Consider the following 27,860-nt stretch of genomic DNA (forward strand, 5'->3'; position numbering starts at 1 on the left):
CACTCACTGTGCAAGTGCGATCCTTCTCCCCCAGCGACCCTGTGCCATCTCCTCCCACCCTCTATCTTTGAGTCATTCCCTTTCTATGCTGCCCATTTCGGCTCCTTCTCCACTTCCCTCTTTTCTTCTCTGCTGCCTCTTATGCATGAAGAGTCCTGAGCTGATTTCCAGCTGCCACTCAAAGCCTGCAATTCCCTGCAATTCCGGAGCTGTGACACATGAGGAGACCAGAAGGCATTAAGGGATGATGAGGCATGACTCGGAGCAGACACACCTTCCCACTTTTCACAACTCAGGATGGAAATTAGGATGAGAGCCCATTAGCCAGGTGGCACCATGAGATGCTGCATGAAGCCCAGATGTTCCAGGATGCACAGGGAGGACAGACAATACCTGCTGTACACATAGTGTACAATCAAAGTATACCTGGCTAAAAACCTTAAATATACAGGAAATTTATTAATAAATCAGACTCAAACACAGGCATAAGTAAAACCTCACACTGAGTGCAGGGTGATTTATACACATAAGCAAAATAGATCAGTCTCACATTTCTAGAAAAGGACACCAGATGTCTTTGACGTCATCCAAATTATCTCTATTTTTAAAAGTTACTCCTTCCCATTTGCTGCCAACTCAAAAAGTCCAATTTGCCAAGATAATGTACCTAGTGTGGATGAAGATTTCCAAACTTGAAGTATCAGTCTCTTAGCAACCGTAGTACTCTTTGTATTAAAACTAAGCACAGTGAAACTATCGTCTTCTCTAGCCTCTTATGCACCTAATTAGTGAACTCCCATTAAACACACAACATTGGAAAAGTGTCATTTAGGATTTTAGATGCATACGGAATTAATATATACACACACACACTCCATATTTTCTCTCTCCAGAAGGATAAAAGTATTTTTAGTAGGTATACATGCCAGCAAAATATATGGCATATCTTATACATGCAAGGAGCCAGATAAAAAACAAGAAGTTGAATGTAACAAAAGGTGCAGCAAGAGCTGAATAAAATAAAATAAAATAAAAAATAATCAAAAGAAATCATAAAAAGAACTTTTTCTTCCAACTGGGTCTGATTCAAGCAGAGGCCTTTCAGCAGTGGGCAGGGATGAGATAAAAGAAAAACACCTCCTTGTTGTCTGCTCTGCTCCCAGCCCAGTGCTGGAAAAGCCACCCGATGCCTCCCTTTCTCTGAGCCTACAAGTATAGGGCTTTCCACTCCCACGTTCACATCTGCTTCATCCAGTCCTGCACATAAACTCATGCTCCTGGCCAGCTCTCTTTGGGCACAGAGCTCCCTAAGGTCCTCCACGAGGAGATTTGAGTTGCAAGAAGGCTGTGAAACCCTTACATGATGACATCCCCACCATCCCTGGCCACAAAGCAGGCAGAACCAGAGCCACAGGGTTTGCACACAAGAGGGCAGGTTCCAGCACCTCACCACTCTCTCCGTAAAGAACTTCCCCTAACATCCAACCTAAGTCTTCCCTCCTCCAAATTAAAACCATTTCCCCTTGTCCTGCTGTTATCTCCCCTTTCAAAGAGTTGATTCCTCTCCTGTTTGCAGGCTCCCTTTAGGTACTGAAAGGCTGCAATGAGGTCACCCAACAGCCTTCTTTTCTCCAGGCTGAACAAGCCCAGCTCCCTCAGCTTGTCTTCATAGGAGAGGTGCTCCCACCTCTTTTGATGAGCTGGCCATGCAGTGTTTAGAGCATCCCAAAATGCAGTTTGCCTCTCAGCTGCACACTGCTGGCTCACCTTGAACTGCTCTCACCTGCAACCCAGCCCCTTTGGGCTGAGCTGCCCTCCAGCCAACTGGCCCCCACCAATACCTGTGTCTGGAACTGCTTGATCCTAGGTGCAGAACCCCTTATTTATTTGTGTTGAACTTCACGTTGTTGCTGATCGCAACGTTCCAAAGGATCTAGATCCCTCTGTAAGGCCCTCCAGAGAGACAACAGGATCTCCCAGTTTAGGGTCGTTAGCAAACATGCTGGGGATGCATTCTGTCCTGCATACAGACTGTCGATGAAAACACTGAACAGGAATGGCCCCAGCACGGAGACCTCAGGATCACCACTGGTGACAATTCACCAGCCAAGTGTAGCCTCATTCACCCTCAGAGCTCCACCATCGAGCCATTTTATCACTCAGCACAATATGGACCATGTTATCTCACAGCTGGACAGCTTGCCTGGAAGGTACGGTATCAAAAGTCCACCTGCAATCCAGAAAGACTATGCCTGCTGCTTTCTCTTGACCTACCATGCAGGTGAAAGTCACACTGCAAGGGCAGGACTTCCCCTTGATGAACCCATGCTGACTGTGCCTGACAGGGACATGCATGCTGTACAGTGGGCATGGTGGTGATGGGCTGATGGTTGAACTAAGAGAATCTCGGTGCTTCTTTCCAACCTTTATGACTCTGTGATTCTATGATCACTTTGTTCTTTAACTGCCTTTCCAGTAACCCTCCAGTTCATCTTTTTTCCCCCTTTTCCAGAGACTGAGGTCAGGTGGAAATCTGGGATTGAAAGAAGAGGGTGGAAGCAAAAGCGTCAGAGCTGCCATCACACAGCCCTGCCGCCCCACCAGCAGGCACAGAGCTCCTTTACAACCATAGCAGGACTTGCTTTCTTCACCTCTTCTCCCGACAGATAAAAGGAAAAGGAAATCAATTCAACCTCTCCTCTACTTCAGAGCTGATTTCGGCTCCGCCAAGTGCTGCCAGCCTTATTTTTACAGAGCTCACAACAGCAGCGCTCACATAATTCCATTATATCGCCGCGCTCGTTATTTATGTCATGATGATTACATTGCACTCAAGGGCAAAGGGAAGAGACAGTGAGGTCAGCTCAGATTTACAAGACTGAGTAGCTTCACCGTTTTCAACCAGCTGTATTATTTGCTATGGTTTTACTTACTGGCACATGAAAAATGATGGCGAGATGATCTAGAGCTGACCGTACAGCACTTGATTTCAAATGCGCTTCAAGCAATCAATCTGACAGCAGACCTCAAGGAGTGCCATGCAGGTCTGCTCTGTGCATACTTCATTTGCTGTCTCACGGTGCTGGGAGGGAAAACACGCTTCTGAAAGAAACACTGTGGCCCAAGTTGTAATAAAGCAGGCACTGGAGCATCAGTCACACAGCTTGGCCATACGAGTACCTGTGGGTATTGTTTGCAGTGCTTCTAGCAGCATAACACAGCCAAGAGAGGATTCCATTCATTATCACTACCAACTAATTAATGGTGTATGCAAGACATCAGCATGGACACGTCATAGGCACAGCAGCAATGTACATATACAGAACAATATACGTATACAAATATGTGATACATGTCCACTATCCACTATTCATGCCCAATATCCATTATATGTGCCCAATATATGCTGCAGACTCACACAGTGCCTACCTCTAACATTCACTGTCTAGCTAAACTGCAAAGTGGAACTGGTCCCAGATTAAAATTGCAGTGAATTTCCCATGACAATAATGAAGGGTTTTGATAAAATTACTCTAGAAGAACTGCTCGCAAATATTAATCTATTTGCATTCATAAGAAATATAATAAAGAATAAAAAATACTCCTGACAGTTCTTGGCAGCTTTGCCATTAATTACATAATTGAATTCAAGGTAAAGCTAGTCTCCAGTCTCAGCCCCCAGTAAAATGTTTTCAAAAGTGATGGGGAAAAGCAAAAAAAAAAACAAAACAAAACCAAAAACCTGCAGCTTTGTGCACCGAGCTGTGATGAAGCACTGCCTCCCAGCCCAGCTGAGCTCACTGCTGTGCTGGACAAAACTGCTGCTAATCCTGGAGACGTTACTGCACTGAAACAACATCTCCAGAACTCATTGGGAAGCTGCTATGAGTGCTGCAGGTTGCCAGCAGCTCCAGGGGAGGACTTGGTGGTGTCCAAGGCAAACAGGGAGGAGGGAAATCCCAGCTGTGCTCCTTCCGTCTGCTGCATCCCAGCTGCCTGTGGGGGGACTGTGCCCAGCAGGAGCCTGGCATGGGATGGCTGCTCTCCAGTCCTCAGCCACACAGCACAGCTGGGACACAGCAGAAGGATAATTCCCACGTTTGTTCTTTACCCCCACTCTGAGATTTCCCTCTAGTGTATTTAAGTAACAGTGCAGGAGAGCAAAACAGAAGGAAAAAGTCCAGCAGGTCAGCCAGCTTATTGCTGTGGCATATGGGCTGCTTCCCCTCTTCTGACTCCAGGCGTTTGGTCCAGCACTCATGCAGCATGGCACAGATCCCAGTGGGGAACTGGAAGGGCTCTCAAGGGGACTCGCATTCCCTGTCATTACCCACAGCCTGGGTGAAGCTCACTCAAGGCAGTGTTGGGCAAACTGAGCCCACATCCTCCCAAGGAAGAGTCCTGAAGTGATCAAACAGCCGTGGGCCATGCCCACAAATGGCAGGTCTGATGCTCAGCCAAGTGCCCAGCTTCAAATGCTCCCAAGATTCATCTTCCAGAGATTTTTTTTCTTTTACAATCACATTTAGTTTTGCCAGTCCCGTTCCACACTCACCATTCAGTGTGTGACAATCCATCTCCCCTTCTCCTGACACATCTCCTCCAACTTCCACCTGTTTTCCAGCTCTCACTTTGGATCAGATAACAAACAACTGCTTGCCATTCTTATCCTCCACACCATCACAACATCCTCAGCCATGACCAGGCTGAAAAGTCTTTGTCCAACAACCACAAAACTTTATCTGTCCTTCCAGCTTGCTCATCCAACCACTGCTAAACACTCAGCTGACACCATAAGCCTGGGCTTCCATCAAACCCTTCAGAAGATCCCTCTTTTCTGTGAAGCCTCAGGTTGTTGCTGAGCCATTTCCTGTAGAATACAGAAACCTGCAAGTTCTCAGGACTGAAATCCTAAATATTGATGGTGGAAATCCCACTGGCACAAACTGCCCAGAGAGGTTATGGATGCCCCATGCTTGGAGACATTCAAGGTCAGGCTGGACGCGCTCTGAGCATGGATGGAGCTGTGGGTGACCCTGTGCATTGCAGGGAGTGAGACCAGATGGCCATTAAAGATCCCTTCCAACTCAAGTGATTTTATGACTCCGTGAATACCAGAAGCAGCACTCATGAGAACAGGAGCGTCCCCAAGGCAGCTGAGAGCTGGTCACTGGGGCAGGAGCTCAGCTGCACCCCTGTGCCCAATGCACATGAGAGGGACAGGCTGCTGGGGTCCACTGAGATGACATGCAACTCCCACTCTGCTTTCCTTAAGGAGCTCCATCCCTACTGCCAAGGTACTCATACAGCCCTCTGACCACAGCATCTGAATCCCACCACTATATGCACCCAAGATGTAATGGGGAATGGCCAATAGTCCCATTCCATGGTCAACCAAAGTCCACTGAGTGACAGAGGGTGACACCTGGGCTCCAAAACCAGACACAGGATAATGAAACAAGTGCAGGACAGCCTCATTACAGAAATGAGCGTGCAAGCAAAGGGCAGCAAGCAGTGGCTAGCTGGCAGAGTCTGCTTCCTGCCTGCCTCACTTTTCCTGTTTTAATGGAAAAGCTGCTGAAATATTCCCTGTTCATCATCCAAAATGCTGCACACGGGCCCAGCTGCAGGGCTGAGCCAATATACAGCACATCAGAAAGACACTGTCACGTAATTTCTGTCAAGTAATTAGTGTGCTCCGCAGCACCCCAAGCCGAGAGTTTTACTAGCACTAAACAAGGTTAGCAGATTTGTAAACAGCTTGCTATGGAGTGATATTTTTCTGCTCGTATCGTCTAAAAATATCTTGGGAGAATTTGCTCCAGTACAAATGGCTCTGCTTGAAAGGGCTTAGAACAACAAAAAAAGCTTATGATAATTCAGAGCAGGTTCCCACTTTGTTTGCCTGCCTGTCGCTCGCTGCTCAGCTCTTAGCTTCAAACAGTTCCACAGCTCAAACCTGGCTTTACTAAAAGAGCCTGCTTCACCAGAAAGGAAATAAAAGGTCTGCTAATACCTAGCTCCATCCCTTCCACACGCTCTGCATGACATTATGCATGGTCAAACTACAGTCACTTGCTCCCTCTGCTACAGGTCCAAGAGAACCAGAGGATGTCCACATGGTAGGTGGAAAGACATGGTAGGAGAAGACACTTGGGTCCGGAGAAAGCTCAGAATGCTCCACAGCTTCTTAAGTCCTGTATTAAACAATAAACACCAGACTTCATCTGAGACCTCGCACGTGCACCATTCCCCGGGTGAACAGCACCCTGCTGCAGGGAGGGGGATGCCAAAATGGCCCCCTAAGAACCCAGGTTTGCTGTTTCCTGGCCGCTTGCCCTCAGCTGAGAAGTAAAAAGAGGTTTTAGTTCATCTCTTAATGTTCCTGGTTCCCCTTGGGATTCCTCAGGTCCTTTTGTTTCGCTCTCTGGTGCTGGAAAATGGTTCCGTGCACTTTTGTTGTAGCTGAGCACACCTCCACCTGCAGGGAGGACTGGAGGGTCAGCAGGGACTGAGCTAAGTGCTGCTGCTCCACCAGGAGCTGATCCTTACTGCTCGGTCAGGCTGGATCCTCAGCTCTTGACAAGGGATTTAGAGGACATACATCCCCAGAGTCAGCACAGCAACGCTAAATACTCCGCATCAACCAAGAAGGTGCAAGGAACTGAACCATCCTACATCTCTACTTGTTTCATACAACCAGAACCGTGATACTGAACCCAAAAAAAGGCTTTCAAAACATTCACACTCGTGGCAAGTGACTGTGTCCCAGCCTAGATCCCAGAGCTCCCTGGAGCAGCCACAGCCCCCACCACGACAGCCCCCCAACCACGACAGCCCCCCACCATGACAGCCCCCCACATGGACCACAGCCAAGTGGTCAAAACACTGAGCAGCTGTTGAGTACCAGTTCCCCTATGCTTGTGGCCAGGTTTTGTCACTTTAGCATTTAACTCTATTGGCTTATCTGGGAAATGGGAGACCACTGGGATGCTTGTTATTTCATCCATGCTTATCGTTAGGAAGCTGCTAACAAAACCATGGAGACATCCTGGTGCCTGGGAATGGCAGGAAGAAGAGTACAAAGTGGCACACTTTTTACACTTCATTGGGAAGCTTTATAAAGTAATTGGAGTACAAAGTCAGGTCTAATTGATGTTTGTATTGATTGAACTGCTCCAAGTCTTAATTTTGGTTGTAAAACTCAATTTAAAATAAAGCCATTTATAATTAAGACAGGATCTGTAATTAATGGAGTTTTATACTCATAAAACTGCCTCTCTCATCAGTCTAAATTAAACTCTACATGAAAGTTTTTGCAAATTAAATACTGTAGATGCCAAAGCTACTTTCTCCAAACTCTTTGCTATTTTTATTAATGTCAAAACGTAAGTGATTCGGAGATGTGCAGAAGTGATGAAAGTTGATATAAAAGATGAGATGACGTTCTTGTTCGCTGCGAGAGCAGCTGAGCCTTGAGCCATTTCCCACGCCCCAGTCACAGAACTAATAGATGGTGCCTATTGCAGGAATTTGTGTCAAGTTGCAACACAAACTTGCTTTTAAAAATAACAATTTGCTGCAGAAGGGTCATGCCAGGCCACCAACCATGGCTCTCAACTTCAAGTGCCAGTGGTTACTTAAACCAGGGCTGTGTGTTTGGCCATGTCCCCAAAGCTTCCTTGGCTGCCTGAACCATTAAAGAAATCCTCCAGTTCTTCAACTCTGGTAAGTGTGGTTGACCGTATGACTCCTTCCAACTTGATCTCACAGGAAATCTTTACAGCCATCAGCCACAATATTTACAAAGCACAGATAATTCCGGGCTTGTGGCAAGAACGTAAAACATCTCGGGCATATGCACAGAGATAAATGAACCCCAATAAATCTGTTTGTCTTGTGCAAGAGTTGCCTCATTTTTAACTAGGTAATTAGCTACTCACTTCTCTAAAGGCTCTTGTCTAATTGGGGTTGCTGTCTTAGTGGAATATTATTTCCTCTTCCCAAAAAGGCCACTACTATTTTTGCATCACTTTTTTTGTCTGGCTGCCACATTCTGGTTTTCTTACTAAAATTAAAAAGTCACTCCAGTGCTCATCAAGTATTTATGGCCTGACAATTCCTACATATATCCCTGAGCTGACACCCATGAAAGCCAGTCACAGCTGCTCAGCATTTCCCCACGTAACTTCACACATGGTTTGAAGCTCAGATAGCCACTGCAAAGCCACTCCAGAACCCAGTAGCCTCAAAGCTCCCAATCATCATTCATTGCCAATGCCAGACTTCCTTTAGTCCATTGTTTTAGTTTGTTTTGCTCCCATCCCATCAAAACCCCAGAGGTCTGGAAGAGGCAAGTGGGACTGGAGGAAGTTGGCAGATTACTAATGAACTACATAAATTACCACACTGGTAATTACCCAAGGGGCTAAGGTTCAAAAGAGCTTATTTCTCTTCCATCATCCATTCTCAGCTCAAATGCTTGCACCAGCCTTGGGTCGATGCATCACAAGCAAGGCCAGGACAGGCTTCCAGCCATTGCCAACTTACATATCCCAACACATCACCCGTGTTTGTGTGCACACACACACAGACATAGGCAGACCCAGGACCAGGTGAACGTCCTGACTTTTACTGCTATTTTAGGGATGCTGAAACCTAGGCTGTGGGGACGGAAGTTGGAGCCAGCACTAAAAGGCTTTCCATTACAAAGAGATACAAAGAGATAAACCAGTTGTCCAATTCCTCCAGCTGCAGAGAGTGAAAGGCAAGCTCTGTCAGTGGGAATTTTGCTCCTCGCATCAAAGGGATCAGAATTTCACATCTGCAAAACAACCACATTTCATTTTGGTGACAAGTCCCTTCCCAAGCTGGAAGCCAAGCAAGGAGGAGGGCATGGAATCTTCAGCCTCTCAAGAAACACCTCATGGAGGTTTCTCCCGCGTGGCCAAGCCAGGTAAGAAATGCAGAGATGCTCAACCTTTGGGTTTAAACACTGTTCTGACAGAGACACACACAGTGCCAAGGTCAAGCAGCTACCAGAAGAACTTTTTATGTGCCAGGATTCCACACCATGATTTCAAACCTGAATTGCTTGGGTGCTGGAAAGTGACAGGAAGCACAATAACTGCACAAATTACCTGAAAACAGCAGCTTCAGGCTTCTGTTATTGCAAATAAACACCACCAGAGACATCACCCCGTGCAATACTGAGTCAGCACTTCTACACTGCCAAACTCCTGCTGTGCCATAGCAACACGCGCGGTGTCCGTGGCAATGCAGAACCCAGACAGAAGCCTCGACTCCCTGCACTGTTGCACAGAGGACAGCAAACTTAACCTGCCAAAAAATTCCTCCAACCGCCTAATTAAAAAAAAAAAAAAGTCAGTGGGAATGACTTTTAAATTGAGGTGCTGCTTGTCTTATCCAACATCCTTCCACATTTTTTATTATGTGACCTTCTCCTGCTAAATGGGACGAACGAGCCTTGCCCTCGTCGACAGGGCTTACCAGGAAGCAAAGCACGTCTGCTGTGTGCTATCAGAGCAGCCAGCAAGGGCAGGCAGGAAATGCTGGACCCCAGTGGAGGACAGCAGAAAGCCTGTGGCCAGACACAACTTCCCCCCGGAGCCCACATTGAGCCAGGCTCTTTATTTGCTTTGCTTCCACCTCCCCTGCTCATATATTCCAGCCTTTATTGCAAAAAAATGAGAGACAGAAAAAAAAAAAAAGAAAAAGATGAGGAGGAATATAGCAAAACAAGCTACTGAGAAACAAGCCTGGAAGGCAACTGAAATCAACTCTGAAGAAGTCATCAGCTACCTGACCCCTCACACAGCTCCAGAATGAGGAGGAGGATGAAAAGCATCTTTTCTTTTTGTATCTTGATCCAATCCAAATTCATATAGTTTTAATGCTCAGAAGCACAGCTGAGCATTGCCAGCAGCCCAGGCTGGGCTCGTGGAGCTCATCAATGGAGCAATTAAAGCATTTGTGACAGCACAAAGCAGTTTAGACTCACAGTTGACCTCAAGGGAGGTGCTCTAAGATCCCTAAGTCCAACCCCAGCTCGTCCCACCATGCCCACGTCCCTCAGTGCCACATCCCCACAGTTCTGGAACACCTCCAGGTGACTCCACCACTCCCTGGGCGGCCGTGCCACTGCAGCACCGCTTTTCCAGAGAGGAAATGTTCCCTAATATCCAACCTGATCAGCCCTCAGCGACTGAAGGACCACGTGCCCAGGCTCCCATCAACACACACCGTGCTGGTTGGCTGCCCTGCAGGAAGCACAGGACTCAGCTCAAAGGAATGAGATCGCCACACCTTCAGGACAGGAATAAGTCAAACAGCTCAACATCTAAATGAAACACTTCGTTTTGGAACAGAGCAGATTTCTCCCAGCTCGTGGAAGATGAAAACGCAAAAAATAAAAACGTGCTGATTTGGCTGCAATGAAAGTGGACTCTCCACTACATTATTAACTGCTGGTGGACTGGAAAACCCCTCATTTACACAGCTGAGCCTGTGGGCAGTGCCTGCCCCGAGTCTCATAGCCAGTCCCACAGGTACAGCTCCATGGAGGAAGCCTGAGCCCAACAGCATCTCCTCCTTCCCATTGGGAGAAGCAGGAGAAAGCATCATTTCATCAAATCATAGGATGGCCTGGGTTGAAAAGGACCTCAAAGATCATCTAGTTTTAACCCACCTACCATGGGCAGGGTCACCAACCACCAGACCAGGCTGCTCAGAGCCACATCCAGCCTGGCCTTGAATGCAATATCCTCCAACTCCCCTTCTACTTTCCCCCCTTTCCTTCTGCAGCACTGAAATCAAAGTCACAAAGTGGTGACAAGCAGCACTTAAGTACCTGTGATGGGCATTTCCCCACCAGACACAGTGCAAACACTTCAGTTTCAGAGGCAGCAACGACTTTGCCCATGCAAAGGGCAATTTACTCCTTGTGTGCAAACACGGAGAACCCCTGAGGAAAAAAAAAAGCTCCCAATCTTTTTTACCTTTGGGAAGTAACAGCAATTGCAATCAGTTACACAGCCGTATTTCTTTTCCCTCCCCATCTAGACCTATTCACAAAAAAATCTCATGCCCTGGATTAGATTTAGTTGAAAGAAAAGTAATGAGATTTGCGCTTCCTAGCAAATTAAATAGGAACTGCCCAACAGAATAATCCTAAAACACAAAACACTGCCTCATCCCACATGTTGCTAATAGGTTTGTGCTCTAGTGGCTTATTTAGAAAGAGGGATTTTTCCTAAATGACAACCTAATGCTTTGCATTTAGGAACCTGAGAATGTATTTTCACTCCCGAGGCTTTGTTGGTGTATTTCTTCATTTTTCTGACATAATTCTTATTAAATAAAAGATATATTTGACCAAAACTCCGTGCTGCTCTGCAATAACTGAAAATACCAAATGCCAACCTCTCCAAAAGCTGTGTTCCTCGCTCTTGTTGCTGCTGCAGGATGCAGTGTGGGGCAGAACAGCTGAAGCCGTCCCAATTCCTGGCAGATCTCCGATTCTATCCACTCTTCCACATGTTTGGTGCTGCCAGGACTTTGCATACCAGCTCCATGCAGTCTGTGATCTCGTGCCCCAAATATTTGGGTTCACGTGATGCTCACACAGAGCCCACTGATCCCAACAACACCTCACCAACCCTTCCTGCCCTCAGGGCCAGACCCACTGGCCACAGATCCAACCAGCCCCATCCCTGCAAACACCCACGGAGGAAAAACCAGATCCCTGCCCATCCCGCACAGCTCTGGCTGTGAAGGACCAAACAGGACAGCATCACCGTATGATGCGCAAGGCATGGAACTTCAGTCTAACCTCAGCCTGCAGAATGCCAATATTTTAACTTTATTTCCTTCAGAGAGTGGATAATCTGAGCCATGTTGGCACCAGCCTCAGGAGCTGCAGCTTTTTCAGCCCATGCTGCAGTGGCTGCTCTGGCAGAGGAGGCTCACGGAACATTTATGAACTCCTCTCTGCCCAGCTCCGGAGGGCTGTGCTGCACACCCTGAGCCCTGAAAACATCCCTGTGTCACAGCAGAGAAGCAAAGGCAGCTGAAATCTCACTCAGCCTGCACTGCCCTTGCTATTAATGCTCACTGGGGTCCTGTACCCTCCTCCCCCAAGCACCGCAGTCACCCTGAGGGATCAGCACCCTCTGTTTTCAGAGGCAGGCAGGAGATAAGCCTGACTTCAAAGGGTTTGTGCTGATCCCCTTTGATGTCTCCAAATCCAGCCAAGCCAGAGAAAGCTGTGTCCCCATGGGGCTCCTTCTCCTTCCTCCTACACCCATCTGTGCTGGGACCTGCAGGAGCAGCTGGCTGTCAGCTCATCAGCTGTGGGAACAGCCAATCCAGTGCTGGATGAGGCACCTCATCACCTCTCCCTCCTGCTTTCCCCAGCTTGAAACTTGCAGGAGACTGCCCGATGCAAACCACAAGTTGGGATGCTCAGAGTGGCTCCCGCTGACTTTTCCTGACGTTTGCACTCTTTTGTTCACTCAGACCGTGCTGAGATTTTATCAGAACCCACAAGCAGGCAAGGAAAAATGGGAAACCAAGATTTCCAGCAAGCATCTCCCATCCCAACAGCACAGCAGCTGAGGGAAAGCCAAAGGGTTCATGCCAAATCAGAGCTCCCCTATGCCAACCCCAACCCACCCAGCTGTCACCATGGGCACAGTGACATGGCAACAGGGGTCAAAGCAAAGCAACAGGGAGCAAGATGGATGCTGCTTGACCAGAGGTCTTCTGCAGCACCCCAAGCAGCAGTGGACTCAGTGCTGTCCTCTCTCCCACAAGCATCACTGTGGCTAGGTAAACCGAGGCACAAAGCGATGGCCAAAGCATCCCAGGAAGAAGTAGAAGCAGAAATGGATACCTGAACTAACAGACAACTAACTCCTACTTCGGAATGCTCCTCTTCAGAAGCCCTTGTCTGACAACAGGTCCCCAGACCAGCAGCTTTTTGCAGATGTTTGTGGTTTGGTGAAAGGCCACCCCAACAAAGGCAAGGGAGCTGATGCGAGGTTCGCTCACCATGACTTAATCACAATGTGCTGCAAACATGGTGAGCTCACACAGCTGGGCTGCAGCACTGATCTATGCAGCTCAGAGGGGCACATGACACTCTGCAAGAAGGGCACATGGAGCACACGCAGAGCGTCACACCAACATCCTGATCTGTACATATTTAATCTCGCTGTAATTAAAGGAGGAACGTGTGAAGCCTGGCTTCACATACAGCCCATCGGTGCCCCTTCCACTGGGAAATGGTGGAGAAAACTGCCTTAGCTCTCCTTTCCTTCCCAGCCCCAGATATGTGCCACCTTTTAGGTCCAGGATGCAGTGGTCCTATTTTGGTCCCTATCCATTCCCACTGCACCAGGGGCACATTTCCAGGAGTAACAGATTAAGGATGAGGCTCCTAAATGCACAAAGCAGCACGGATTGGCAGAAAAGAGACTTGCCAGAGCCAGGGGTGTAAGGCAAGGGACAGAGGAAACATGAAAAATGAATCATCTGGCTGAAAAGCTCGCATAAAAATTTAAAAAATCATATTAAAATTTGTACAAATGTGTCTCAGTATGATTTACATGCCCTTTAAAGCACACTCAGCTCTGGATCTGCTCCATTCCTGTGCCCCCAGGCTGCGCAGGCACACAACGCCCATCTCTCCACCGAGCCCCATGCATTGGAACAGCAGTGGCCAAAAGGGCTCAGGGAGCCACACACAAGGTGAGGATGCCCAGGTGAACAGAGATACAGCCCTCAGCCCTCTTCCCATCCATCCTAAAGGGACTCCTTCTCTGCTACAATAAACCAGAAGCCTTCACTGCAAACCAAGGATATCTGAATCTCCACCAGCAATAGCTCGCTCGCTTTGCCAGCCGGTTCCTATAACTATGTCAGCATCATTGGAGTTCAAACAATCTCTTTAACTGTTGTCCAGATGGCATCCCTGTAATTCTAATTTGCTGGCAGCCAATCTCATTTTATTTATACCCCCTTGCTGTAAGGATTCTTCCCTCTGAGATGATGCTCGGTATTACATTTCAGGGCCAGGAGCTCCAGTTAAACCTCTCCCTGCTTACCCCGATGCCCTGCACAGTGAGGATATGGGATGGGGTAACAGAACCTCCCTGAATCCTTCCCAAAACGTGCACACCAACATCACGTGTCGTACTGTGTACCCATCTGCCAGGCTCTGCCCCCTGGAAGGGTGCTGTCTGGAGCACGTTGCACCTTGCAACAACTTCATACGATGCAAAATATTTATGCTGCACCCACTGTTACGATTTTCTTTCAATGGAGGCTACTTCGTACCTGAAACTATCAAGTCCCAAGGAAACCCACACTGCCATTATCATACACAACTGGAACGTCAGCAGAAGGAGCTGGATAAAGTCAGGGATTCAGCTGCTTCTGCCCACTGAGGGATCTGCATAGTGATGCTGCAGTTTTATATTCAGAAACACGAAACTCTATTAAAGCCCAATATAAAACATAAATTACTCCATTTCCAGCCATGATCACTCACAACGGAGACAATGTGGATGAGCCTCTCTTTCAAAACAGAACTCTGCCAAAGAGAAAAACGAGCTTGTTACAGACTCACGCAGTTAATTAAAGGGCTGCTCACTGGAGCCTGTACTCATGCCCAGAGCCCAGCCAGCAGCACGACCCCCCACCACACCGTGTCCCAGGGCACTCCTTGGACCCCCAGCACCACGGTGCTCCCCCTGCTGTTTCCTTCCCACCCCACCTTCCCAAGCATTTTTCTTTTTCCCATGGGCAAAGCGCCGAGCGGAGCAGACGCAGCCCTGCTGCTGCTCCATGAGTCAGGGATGTGACTAATGCCCGTCCCTTTGGATTCCCCTCCTGAAGCACACTGCTGTTCCACCTCACCTGGGACTGAGGACTATCGTATCAACACACCACAGCCTCAATTCTCACCACAGTTCCCATAGGGCTAAACAGCACGGCTGCACAGCCAATATGTGACCACCCTGCCTGCTCCTCCCACGATGAGCCCCCAGCCCCAGGGGCACAGTGAGGGTGGAGGCACGCTGCTGTGCAGCCCAATGCTCCTCTCTGCCTGCACTGCTGGCACGCTGGAGCCGACTGTTAATTTAAAATCCATATGGGCATCGTTTATCCATGCCCTTTAATAACTTCAAAGAGCTGTTTTCCAATGTGCTCTCACTGTTGACTTTTACAACGGAGCCCAGGAAACAGGGACCCAGCAGAGAGCTTCTGCAGGTGGCAGGAACCAGGTAAACACACCCTACAGCATTGGGTACAAGCTGCAACGATCCAACAACCCCCAGATCATCGGGATCACCAGGTTCTCGCCACAAAGACCACTGCAGGCAGCAGGTCAGCCCCACTGCACAGGATGCTCTGCTGATGTCTCCACTTTGGGCTGGCAAAGCCACGAGCTGCCATTTCCACTTGGGATGTCAGCCTTAGGGACTGCAACAGGCTGATTCCTACAAGCAGAAAAAACACATTGCCCAACATTTGCCAAGCCCACGCACGTGTCATAGAGCCTACCTGGGTTGGGGATGCACAGTCTGAGCCACCAGATGCCCGTAAATGATCCCAGTGCTGCATATGACATAGCTTCTGCATGGGCATGGCTGACTGCAGGGAAATCTGGGTCATGTAAGGATTTATCAGAATGGCTTTCTGGACAGATAGCTGCTGCTGTGGTCCACACGTGGGTTTTCACTGCAAAGCACTCCGACTGGAATGCATTTCACAGACAATTTCTGCAAAGCCTACTTAGAATGCATGTGCCTTCCTTCAGGTGATATTTGTCAGATTCCTACTATGGAAATGTTTTTACCTCCTGACAATACTCTTTAGATAGTGCCTATGGAGGTGGATGACTCAAGCCTGACTCGATGATTTCCATCCACCATTTTTTATTAAAAATACCCCTAGCCGTTTGCAATGTGAGGACAGAAGCTTAAAAGGAATCTGGAAACTACAGAGCACACACAAACCGTGCCACAGTTTTATGTCACCTAACAACAGACAGAAAATCTATATGTAAAACAGTTCCTCCCAGCCCTAGTTTATAATCTCATGCCTGGAAATGGCTGTGCACATGGCAATAACATCCATCCGAGAGCCCGTGGCTCTCCGTGGTCCCTCAGAGCCAGGTTATGGATGGCCTGCCACTTCCAACCTCATCATCTGCTCGGCATAACCAAGTTAAGCACCGCCTAATACAGCTTCCAGCCAGTTAATTCCCTTTGTGACAGCGACAGCTTCCAAACCTTGCTGCTACTGAAGAACCACAAACAGCAAACGTGACACCAGGAATAAGCAAGCCGTTGGTGCAACCTGTTATAATGTTATAATGGGATGATAACAGCAGGGTGGCAAAGTCTTTGGCCACAGCAAATGAGAATGAGCCCAAACACAGCAGCCAAGGATGCAGAAATGAAGTAAAAGAGCTGCTTACCTTTGAAGGCCAAAAGTAGGCAAGGTTCTCCAGCAAGAGATGCTCCACTGCCAACCCTTAAATGAGTCTTGGGAAGAGGTGGATCCTGGCTCCACACTTCCAGTTATTCAGGTGCACTGGATGCACCTGAGCTCCCCTGGGTTGGCCCTGCCTTTCTACCAGGTGCTCAATCACTGTTTTAGGCCTGACTTAGCATTTCCACTACACCTCCAGCCTCTTCCCTGTGGAGTATTTAGAGCAGGATAGAGGAAAATAGAGCGGAGTCGAAGCCAACAGATGGCTGATGCAAAGTTTTTGTAGGGGAAAATAACCAGTGGGAGAAGAGGAGAGCAGCATTCGAGGCACACTGCTATGAACGGTGTGTGTTCATCCAAAAAAAAAAAAGGACTCCTTCCCTCTCTGTATTGCTTTGAGACAGAAATATTCTCCATTTCCTGATCTCCACGCTACTCCTCATCCATGGCTGCAGCAGCAATGCCGTGCCCCAGCCAAGCAGCACTGCCCTGCAGCATCCCAGAGACAACACACCTGCAGAAACCCTTCACAACACAAGCAGCATAGAGATGTGCAATGCCAGATGTAGAAAAAAGGGCTGGGACACTTGTTGGTTGTCAACAAGTGCACGGATGGGTACTGAAAATTCCCACTTACTTCCCCAAAAAGTACATTAAACCTTTAAAGCTTTAAGACGTGAGCCTGGAATTAGCCAGCAGGCTGGGACTGCCTTGGGATCCAAATCTCATTGACAAAAGAAGCACGGGGAATTAGGCATCTCTTTCCCAGCCTATGTGATTAGACACAAACACATTATTGGCACAGAGCTATCACAGCTTAGTACATCCACAAAGCTCCCATACAATGACATTAACTCCTCAAGGAAGAACACTTTGCTGTTCACTCTGAGATAATTCAGGTTCGAGGGCAAAAAGGCCCATTGTGATTCGGGTTTGGACAGTGAGCAGTGGGGCCTTCACCCATTCCCAGCATACCTGGCCATTATGCTGGTACCAACAACAAATCCCAGAAAGAGTGCCTGCATACTTGAAGTTATCTATGATTTCCAGTGGTGTGCTCTGCTAGCAACACACAGAAAAACATCTCCAGCATCTTAGGCTACTGTGGCTTTAGCGGATGCGAATCAATTCAGTGCCACTTCTGCATTCACAGGTAGGAAAAAAAAAACAGCCTGAGGTTGAGCTCTTCTCTGCTGAGCTGAGAACTGGGGCATATCCTCATGGCAGAGATAAAAAGCCCTTGAAGATAGGTGTTTGTAAAGCAAAAGGCTGTCGGAAAAAAATATATATAACTAAATTGCAACAAGAAGCCTGTGCTTAACAGTCAGAGAATAAACGGATGATTAGTTAAAGAGCTCTAACCATCCTGAAGAACGAAGGGGATATTCTTTGTGAGCAGAGATGAATGAAATGTGCTGCTCTCCAATTCAGCAGCACGGCTCTAATAGGGCACGGACCAAATTAAATGGATGCAGCACTCACATTAGCGGCGACTCGGTTGCTGCCTTCTCAGAAGGCAGCTTCTCTACGCCTAATTCACTTCATTTGCTGTTAATTAATGGAGATGACCCACGGTGTCTCGAGGGCTGGTCTCTCCCCAGGGACAGCGCGTTCCTGCACCACTGCTCCCATCCAAAGCTGCCACGGGACGTGATGCTGAGGGACACCACCCAACGTGGGAAGGGCAGGAATGGGATGGAGCTTCTGCACGTGAGCTCCCTTCCCACATCCTACATCCTGAGCAGGGACAACAGCTACGTTTCATCTTGCAACACAATTTGCCATCGGTAGGACGCACAGAATTGGAGCCAGTTCACCCAGTTGGACAGCTCAGTCTCAGTGTCCCAAAAATGCTCAGAGGATGCTCCTACAGTCCCTGTGTTCTCAGAGTGCCAGCTCAGCAATGACAGAGGCTTGTCACATTGCTCATCTCACCATAACTGCTTCCAGTGCACACTGGGAAGAAGAGAAGCAGTGACAAATACCCAAAAAACATCCTGTTTCTACTTCAGATAAGTTACCCTCAAGCTTGCAAAATCAAAGCCAGAGGTTTAGAGTTGAAAAAGCTCATTGACTACAGACTGATTCACCAAAGTGTAGGTGAAATGGGGGAGGGAGGGTAGAAATGCTGCCCTATTCTGCCAAAACGCCTCCAACCTGTCCTGGAAGGACTGTTTCCACCTTGCACCATTCCCTTGCTCATTTACCCACTAAGTTCTCCATCGAGACCACTGAGTGTCATCATGGCTCGCACCAAATGTCCACTGGGAAGCAAACCAAGAGCTTCAATTAGTTCCAACGCCCTCAAAGACCAGCTGTCAACAACATTAACTGCTGCTCCAAAACGGCCCTGGTGAGCCACAAATTGTCTGGAAATAAGAACTTCCCACCAGGAACCAGACAGGGAGTCTACCTGGCCTCCCAGTCCGTCTGTGGGGAGAAGGGACAAGCAGCAAACAATCTGTAGGGGAGAAACTGTGGAGGTCCTCCAGGCAGCAGATGTGGGTGACCTCCCTGCCGGCTTTTGCCAGTCCATGGCCAGACTGTGCTCCACATCACTGACCTGGAAAAGGGAATTTTAAAGCCCTTTCCAGTTCCCTAAGCCACAAGCCACTTCTGTGTGCCTCGTCACACTGAGAAACAAAGAGAAACCTTTTGAAAGGCCACAGAACTAACAAGAATTGCTCAGGAAGACAGACTCAGCTCTGCAGGTTCCCAGGGAACGGCTGAAAACATCTTAACAGAAAACCATCAGTTCAGTTTTTTCTTTTGCAAAGTTTCGCCCAGAAAAGCAACAGTCTCACTCTTTCAAAAGCTGCCTTATTTCCAGGCAGAAGGACAAAACCAAAGGTTACCATCAGCCTCCAGCTCTGCATATAGCTTTGGTCAGGGAGCTCTCTCTGTCCCAGGCCTGCTGAGACATCTCCCTTCCAACCTTTATTGGGAGAACGCCTTTCAGGTTATTGCATGTCAGTGCTGATGATAAGGTGAGAACGAGTCCTTCCCATCCTGAAACCCCCAGGAAAACTGCAGGGACATCACTCACCATCCAGTTCCTCCACGGAGATGTTGGCGAGCTGCTCGCTGTCGCTGCCAGCGGAGAGCGATCGGTTCAGGTAGTTGCCTTTGTACAACAAGCCAGCTGTTACATGGTGGAATGGCATCTTCTCCCTGGGTACGAGACAAAAGCGGAGAGAAAGGCTGATTTCAATGATTTCTCATGGCTCACTCAGAGCAGTAACCTGCCTTGAAGGAGTTGCCTCCCAGCCCAATGTCTTCTGCACCCTACACCAGGGAACGTGCACTGGAGTCGGGTGCATGACTGATGGACTGCAGATTAAATTTAGGTCTGAAGCAGGACCTAAACAAATGGGGAAAAAAAGCAGCAGCTTCTTCCTTATGCAGGACAAGAGTTAGCAGACACAGAGCAGCAGCGCTGTAGTAAAATACGACTCCCTAACATACTGCAGCTTTCAGTACAAATATTTAGCATTTGACAATAATAACACAGTGCACAGGGGTGTACACTGGCATGCAATTATAAGGCACAGTGCATGGCTGTCAGAGCCACACACAGACCCTGCTCCAGAGCAAGTGGGGGCGGCTCAGTCCCCAGCCACAGCACACACCGCAGTGTGTGCCTCCTTCCAGGCTGCAGGAGGAAAATTCCCACTCGAGCAGGGCCTGACGAAGAACATTTTCATTTCACAAACATGACAGCAAAAGAAAAATACTGCTCAATGGGAGACTGGAGCGGGAATGTGTTTGCAAACTTAGCAGGTATAAACACCGCAGCCTGGCGAAGGGCAGCCATCTGCACAGACAAACGTGGAAATTACTGTCAGCAGCACTTACACACTGATTTAGGACACAGAATAAAGAGGCAAGTTTGCCAAAGTCAGTTGGAATATTAAGAGGCAGATCTGTCATCTCCTTGGCTCGTTTCAATCAGCGCAGCCTATCATGGATGTATTGCATTTTGTATTGCAAAGATCAAGAGGCACCCACCCAGCACCACTAAGGACCTGATGTTTATAGGGCAGCTTTGGCTGCCTCAGGGCAACCTGTAGGGATGTGGCCCCATTTGAAGCCATCTCCAAGGACACATTCACCCCGTCGTGCCAGGACCTTAAAGAGGTAAGTGCCACCTACAGCAACACACCCCAGCCAAGAGTGCCATTACGAAGATAACCTGGCTCTTCCACAGCCCTATGTTCCCACCACAGTCAATAAAGCAAAAATATATATACCCACATCGATGGACTACTCTGTAACAAATGATGTGTTGCCTCACTGAGTTAGTAAAAGCTTTAATGGACTCATCCAGAGCAAACCAACCCTGAGACAGAGGGAACGGAAGGCACGAAGTTCCTCTCGTGCTGCTCAGCATGTCTCCCTAGAATCTCTCTGGCTGTAATTATGTAAATAAATCCTAATCGTAACTTTAAGTATTTTTATTTGGGAGCCAGCTTCTCCAGCAGCGCATTAGAAACCGTAAACAAGGTTTTCTTTTTCATTAGGCGCATCTCTAATTTCCCAGCACTTGCCAATTAATGCACTTGGTTCTGATGGGTGCTGACACATCGCTTTGCACCAAGGGGATTCGTCCCCCTGTCGGATTGCACGGGGCTGCCTCGGTCCCTGGTGCTGCTCTGCACCCCAGAAGCAGTGCTGGGGAGGCACTTTGCACACCCTCATCACTTCCCAGCCCATCCATACAGCGTTCAGACAGGAATCGATCCGCTCTTTCTCTCCACAATCACGAGCCCGATGTAACAGCCATTGCACTGCTTTCCAAAAGCCGACCAAATTAAAGAGAGATTTAACAGGGGCTGGGGCACTGGAACTGCAGTGTACACTGTGCTGCTCTGAGGCACTACTGATATCGCTCTCACTTCTACAAGCATTAAAAAAATACATTAAAAAACAACAACAGTACGACAAGACATCTCCCCTGAGGGCTGACGTTAAAACCAGCCCCTACCTGGGGTCCGGTACTGCATTCTAATATACCAGGAGGGACCCACAATAGCCCAGAGTGAGAAATCCTGGCTTAATTCCACCACCTGAGTATGTTAGTATTTTAAAAGTCCAGTCTTATTCAACAGAAGCACTGCAGAGCTGTTGGAATTCAGTCTGCCTCCAGCTCTGAGATGCTCAGCGCTGACCCACAGCCAGGAACACACACACGTTCTGTCCTGCAGGTGGGACCCCTCTGCCACAGAGCCTCACAGCAGGAGAGAAAATGGAAAAAGAAGGTCTGTGCGGGAAACATAGAAGCCTTAAGGCTGTTCCTACTGTGCCAGCTGAGATCCAAGGAAAACTCTCATACAAAGGAACTGGTGTGATGGGATATGCCCTGTGCCATGGCAGTGCCCATAGGCAGCAATACCCGTGCTGAATCACAGGGTACTGAGTGCTTCCCCCAACTCCTCTGGATGGGAGCAGGGAGAATGCTTGGGCTCCATCCACATCACACAGTGTTGTACAGGCACTGCAGCAGGCAAGAGGGTAGCACTTTGCTCCTCATCCCCAAAAGATCCATTTCCCACCAAGCATGCTGCATGCTGAAAGTAGTCTCAAAGGCATAATGGGATTCTGAAGCAACAAAATCTCCTTGAATAGTATCATAAAAGCACTGACATTTAACCCTCAAAGAACCCATAAACACAGGTGTGGAAATGTTACCACGTATGTTGTCAAGGTTTGATTCCCTGTGCCATGCTCACCAGCAGGTTACAGACTCGTAACACCCAGCACGGCCAGCCCTTCCCTTTCAGCACAACCATGTTGATGAGGTATACAAGATGTTTGTAAGCAATTTGCCATCAGAAAAAAAAAAAAAAAAAAAAAAGGGGAAAAAAAAAAAAAAAGCAGCTACATGATGCTCACGTATCCACGCTCACCCCATCTGCATTCTTCCCCAGCTGTTGTGATAGGTTTTGTAAGAAGGCTTTCAGACCCAATTGAAAATCCACACCACCACTAAACAGGAAGGTTTAGCTTAAGCATCAGTGAACAAGATGGAATCAGGATCAATTTGTATTGATCTTGGATGTCCCTTGGTAGTTAGCAATTTGGAAAAGATTTCTTGCTAATCTCTTATCCACCTCTTCTTACGTGCAGCACAGAATGATGCCCAAAGGTTGATCCTGGTTTTGTGGCCCCAGGCAAGTAACACTCAACATCACTTGCACTTCCTGTCCTGGACCATGCATTTACTTTCTCTGTCCAGCTATAATGTGGAGGATGCTGGCTGCTGCCCATCTGGAGATAAGACACCTGGACTAACAGGTCCCTATCCTGGATGCCCGCTGGTCCCACAGCCACCAGTATGAAGGGGTCATATGGAGCAGGCAGAAAGGGCACTGGTGGGAAAGTAGTAAAAACTCCACCATAAACCTGGCTGAAGTTGAGCAAAGAGTTGAAGATGATGGAATGGAAAACACACAGGCATGGAAAGAGGACGCATGCCGTGCAATACCGTAAGTTACTTGGAGGTTGGCAACCCCACCCACAGCAGAGGGTTGGAACTGGATGATCTTTAAGGTCCTGTTCCATCTAAGCCATCCTGTGATTCTTAGAGATAAAAAATAAGGGACTGTATAGAAAATCCAGGAAGCAATTAGATGGTAGGATGACCTAACCGTACCCGTAAGCCCTCCAGCTCCACTCTAAAAGTCTTTAAAGAGTCATCAAATGAAGAAATGGCATTAAAGATGCTTCTCCCTGCACCAAGCAACATGACAACACCTAAAGCAGCGAGAGTGGTGACTTCCAAACAATTCTGTCCTTTTCTCCAGAGCTGAATGTTACCTTTCCAGACGGGCTGCGTAACAACATATGCTTTCCACATAGATCTGAAGGGAAGAGCAGAATGCTACGTACCATCTGGGCAATCCCTGGGCAGTTTGATCCTTCGTGTTCCAGGCACAACATCCCATTCAGGGGACATATCCACAGATATGGACTCCCTCACCTCCCCCCAAGCAGAGAGCAGCTGAGGGTTGCAGCCAGGAGCGATGGAGCTGGACTACATCCACACATCTGCTCACGACCAACACACTTAAGGGAAAGCAAGTCAAACGTTTTGCTGCAGACATGTGGCTGTGGCAACATCCTGCTGCTAGGAAGAGCACTAAATCACTCAGTCCAATGCATGATGAGCCCAACCTACCAAAGGAAAGACCCAAAGGGTCTCATTTGAGCATGGGGAGGAGCTCAGAGGATGCAGGGAAGGGACTCTGGGGATTTAAGCTCCTGCGGAGGAATGCAGACGTCTTATTTTATCAGTCTCAACTCAGGTGTGTAAGAAGACCTGGGAAGGAAAAGTTTGCTCAGGCAGATGGCTTTTCTGCAGCTGCAAAATCGATGTGAGTGGGTCTCAGAAAGGCGCCTTGGGATTGAGAAAAATAAGGCCTGCTGCTTAAGGAACCTCCAAAGAAAGCCCTAAAATAGAGGCTCCCAGGGAGGAGAGCCTTTGAGGAAGTTTGTATTTTCTGGCTATTGATACCAATAAAGCCAGAAATTATTGGAAAGGTACTTTAGGGCTGTATTTAAACAGATCTTTTGCAGTAAGAGAAAGACACGAACTTCCCCTGCACAGAGCCATACTCACACCAGGCCAGCTTGGGAAGCCAAATTTCCTCTGCCTGTAATGCAAAGTCATCGGGCTGTGAGCGCAAATGAGCCCCAAAGCTTCCTCTGAAAGGGTTCTGTTTTTACTTCTGGCAAACAGGGATAATCCCACTTCCTGGGAGCAGGGCTGCCTTACCCCCACGTTCCCCAGCTCTTATCACACGATGTATGGCACTTGTACTGGATGGGGTTATCTATTGGCATTAGCCTAAGAAAACACTCCCCTCTTTGGGATAACAATCAAGGTAATTGAGATTTCCGCCTTGCTGGAGGGGATACCAGCAATGAACTTCCCCCTGGTAATCAAGAAGTAAAAGGACTTTACAAAGCTCAGACCACTTTCAGCATTTAAGGATGTAACTGTGGGCAAAAGTCCTCTGAAATGAAGAAAACAAGGGCTGAGTGACAAGCCTAATGGATGCAGTGCAAAGAGGCACTTTGCAAGCCACAACTTCCAGGATGGAGGACTACAAAGCACTTCAGATGGCGCTGAGCGGCTTTATTCCCCACCTTCTCTAGGAAATCTGACAATTAGGAAGACGAGGAAGGTCACTTTATAAGACATCACATTGCTAAACAACTGAAACCACACTGCTGCCTTTGAATCCCGCAGGAAGGAAGAGCTGCAGATGCTGGGTTGAGTAAAAAAATGATACATGCTCCTCTCTGAATGCTGAACATATGAGAACACAACGGGACAGGTTTAAATCACAGCCGCTGTTTGTTATTTTTTAACTATGGCTCTGGGTGATCCTCAGCTTAATTCACTGGGAAGTGAGGGCTGCAAGGACCTGATAGCTCCATCCCCAGGGCAGGCACATCACAGCCAAGGGTACAGAGATGCCTTTCTATTCCGAAAGAGGCTTAAAGCTGCCACCACACCCAACTCACCCGCACTTCCACCCATTCTCACAAGCTCTTCTTGTCCCCAAACTCATCCCCCAACCAGCAATCCCAAGCCCTCTGGTTTCCTTCTTCTACTTTCTGCTATTTCTGCCTCAGGGATGGAGGTCAGTCCAAATTTCACACAAACCAAAGTCTTGTCTTTCATAGCATCATAGAATCACAGAATCATTAAGTTTGGAAAAGACCTCTGAAGATCCCCAAGTCCAACCCCAACCCACCCCTTTCATACCCATCACCACATCCCTCAATGCCACATCTCTATGGCTCTGGAACACCTCCAGGGACAAAGACCCCACCAATCCCTGGGCAGCTGTGCCACTGCCATCACCCCTCTTTCAGAGAAGAAACTTTTCCTAATAACCAACCTCAGCTTCCCCCTTGGTGCAACTTGAGGCTGCTCCCTCTCATCCTATTGACTGAAAGCTTCTCAGCTGACATGAGAAAGCAAAAGAAAAACCAGCAATGAAATATAATTTCTTCATCTTCCCACCTCCCACCCTCTAAAAATTAAGATGGGATTTGGGAATGGAGCTTCACCCCTGCTGTGCCCCCTTCTATAGGGGCAGCTCCTCTACAGGAGGGCAGGACCCCTAGTGTGCATCAGGCTGCCAAAAAGACAAAAAGTCTCTTTATGGACACGATCAGAGTTTATGAGAGGAAGAAAACGCAGGCTACTAAAAAGCTTTAAAATCTAAAGGAGAAAGACTTCCACGGTGGGAAGCTGAGGCTATAAAGATGCAAATTGGAAATTAAGCAAGGGTTTTTAATGGTGACGGTGATTAACGGTTGGAACGAAGCACCAGGCCAAGTGACACATTGCTGTCTCCCAGACAGGAGCAGATGTCTCGCTGGAAGACACGCGTTAGCCAAGTGTGAGCTCCTGAGCTCCGAGCTGGAGGTATGCAGGGATGCAACCTGATGTCTCCATCCCTGGAGGCACCCAAGGCCACGGATGGACCATGGGCAGCCTGAGCTGGTGGAGGCTCCCAGCCCACAGCAGGGCTTGGGACAGGACAATCTTTAAGGTCCCTTCCAACCCAACCGTTGTTGACTTTACGACTTTCTCCACTTCCAACCGTCGGGTGTTTGCCTATCAGTGTCCCGAGGACAGCTCTCTGAGTGTGCTTCTGTTCCCTTGCTCACGTCCAGCTGCGCTCATTTCACACGCATAAATCAGACATGAAGACATTATTAGAAGCAATTGCTGGCACCCCCAGCACGCTGAGCAAGCAGCCTATTTGAGAAAACAATATACAATGGATTATTCATAACAGACCGAGTGCGTCACAGATGAGTAATTATAAACATGAAATATATCAATAATGACAATTTTTACAGCAGCTTTAACAAAGTAACACACTACAAATAGCCTGTTGGTTGCTTATGTATTATTAATGAAATGCCAAAACATTTAGGTTTTTTAATAGGACAATTAATTACTCCTAATAAATGAGGCCTATGCCAGGCTTCTTCTTTAAAGAAGGCTTTGGACATCTGGTGAGGGCTCATTTTTAACAGCACTGGCTGCTGGTTCCTACAGAAAGTTTCCTTTAAGCTACGAGAATGGGAGCCATCAACATATATGAATGAGACAGAAAGTAATTAAAGCGGCGAGGGTAATCATAACACTGCCACAATTCCACTAAAACTCGAGGTGGATCACAGCAGAAGTTTCAAACCACGACTCAATCCGAGCACTTCTCCACCCCAAGCACCCAGGGCCATTTGTTTGAAAACAACCACAGCGCTGCTTGGCTGCTCATGGGAAGAGAGACCAAACCTGAGCACCTCATCCTCCAAGACCTCCATTCAAAGGCACCAGACCCCACCAGAGAGCAGCTCAGCAGCCTCGAGGAAGTCTGTGCTTCCTTCTTTTTGGGCTACCGGTCTTTGGAAGATCAGAGCGAAGCTGTTCCAAGAAACCAAAATGATTATTTCCTGCTGGAGCGCGGGATTTTGCTCTTGGGGTGGCACAAATTACAGCATCCTTCTTTTTATGTCAGTATTTATTTGAAGGGAATGTACAACAGAAATCCAAGGCTGGTCGTATTTTAAACCCACGAGCGCTCTGTAAACAAGCTAGACCCAGAGAGATTTGCGTGTTCCTTCTTGAAACATAAGGAGAACCACTGAGACTGAATAATTGAAAACAGTTACGGAGACGTCATTTTCTTGTTTTCCCCGGGATTTGCTCTGGAGCTGCCTGCTCCCAGCCCCACTACCTGGCAGGAACGATCAACTGTTTGGAATCTCATCTGCATAACGCCTGACAGCTCTCATGGGGAACCACTGCTGAAGAAGAGGTCGCCCATACGCAGAAAAAAAGAGTGCAGAGAGGGCATTTTTCTTCAACTGCAGGTTTTAAAGGGAGTCAGAACTGAGTACCTTAACAACGAATGTAGAAACACATCCCAAAGAACACAGTGCTGCGACATTTTTGGTAGCATCTTTTATCTGGACAGGTCCCCACACCCTTTCAAATGAGCTACACAAATATGCAATACACAAATCCCTCTGGGGGCTGCAGCAAGCAGGGGGGGTGATGGCAAAACTCCCAATACCTTCATCTTCTGAGCACCTGATGGAGCTGTGGGTGTCCCTGTTCATCGCAGGGGAGTTGGACTAGATGACCAGCAAGGGTCCCCTCCAACTCAATCTATTCTGTTCTGTTCTGTTCTGTTCTACCCCACCCTACCCTACCCTACCCTACCCTACCCTACCCTACCCTACCCTATCCTATCCTATCCTATCCTATCCTATCCTATCCTATCCTATCCTATCCTATCCTATCCTAT

At 48.0% G+C, this 27,860-nt stretch overlaps 1 protein-coding gene across 2 annotated transcripts in view; it reads right to left on the minus strand.

Annotated features, from left to right (window-relative positions):
* CALN1 (calneuron 1) overlaps positions 1-27,860 on the minus strand; it is a 106,722-nt gene that overhangs the window by 67,921 nt on the left and 10,941 nt on the right. The window contains exon 2 of one of the 2 annotated variants that reach the window (XM_042830254.1): positions 19,568-19,688. In XM_042830254.1, the coding sequence (XP_042686188.1) occupies positions 19,568-19,688 (121 nt within the window). Of the gene's footprint in view, positions 1-19,567; positions 19,689-27,860 lie in introns of those variants that run through there. The other variant, XM_042830255.1, reaches the window with a different exon arrangement.

This window comes from Centrocercus urophasianus, unplaced genomic scaffold (assembly GCF_019232065.1).
Source record: "Centrocercus urophasianus isolate 14NV4802_14NV808 unplaced genomic scaffold, USGS_Curo_1.0 seq_33, whole genome shotgun sequence".
In the NCBI taxonomy this organism is placed as follows: Eukaryota; Metazoa; Chordata; class Aves; order Galliformes; family Phasianidae; genus Centrocercus; species Centrocercus urophasianus.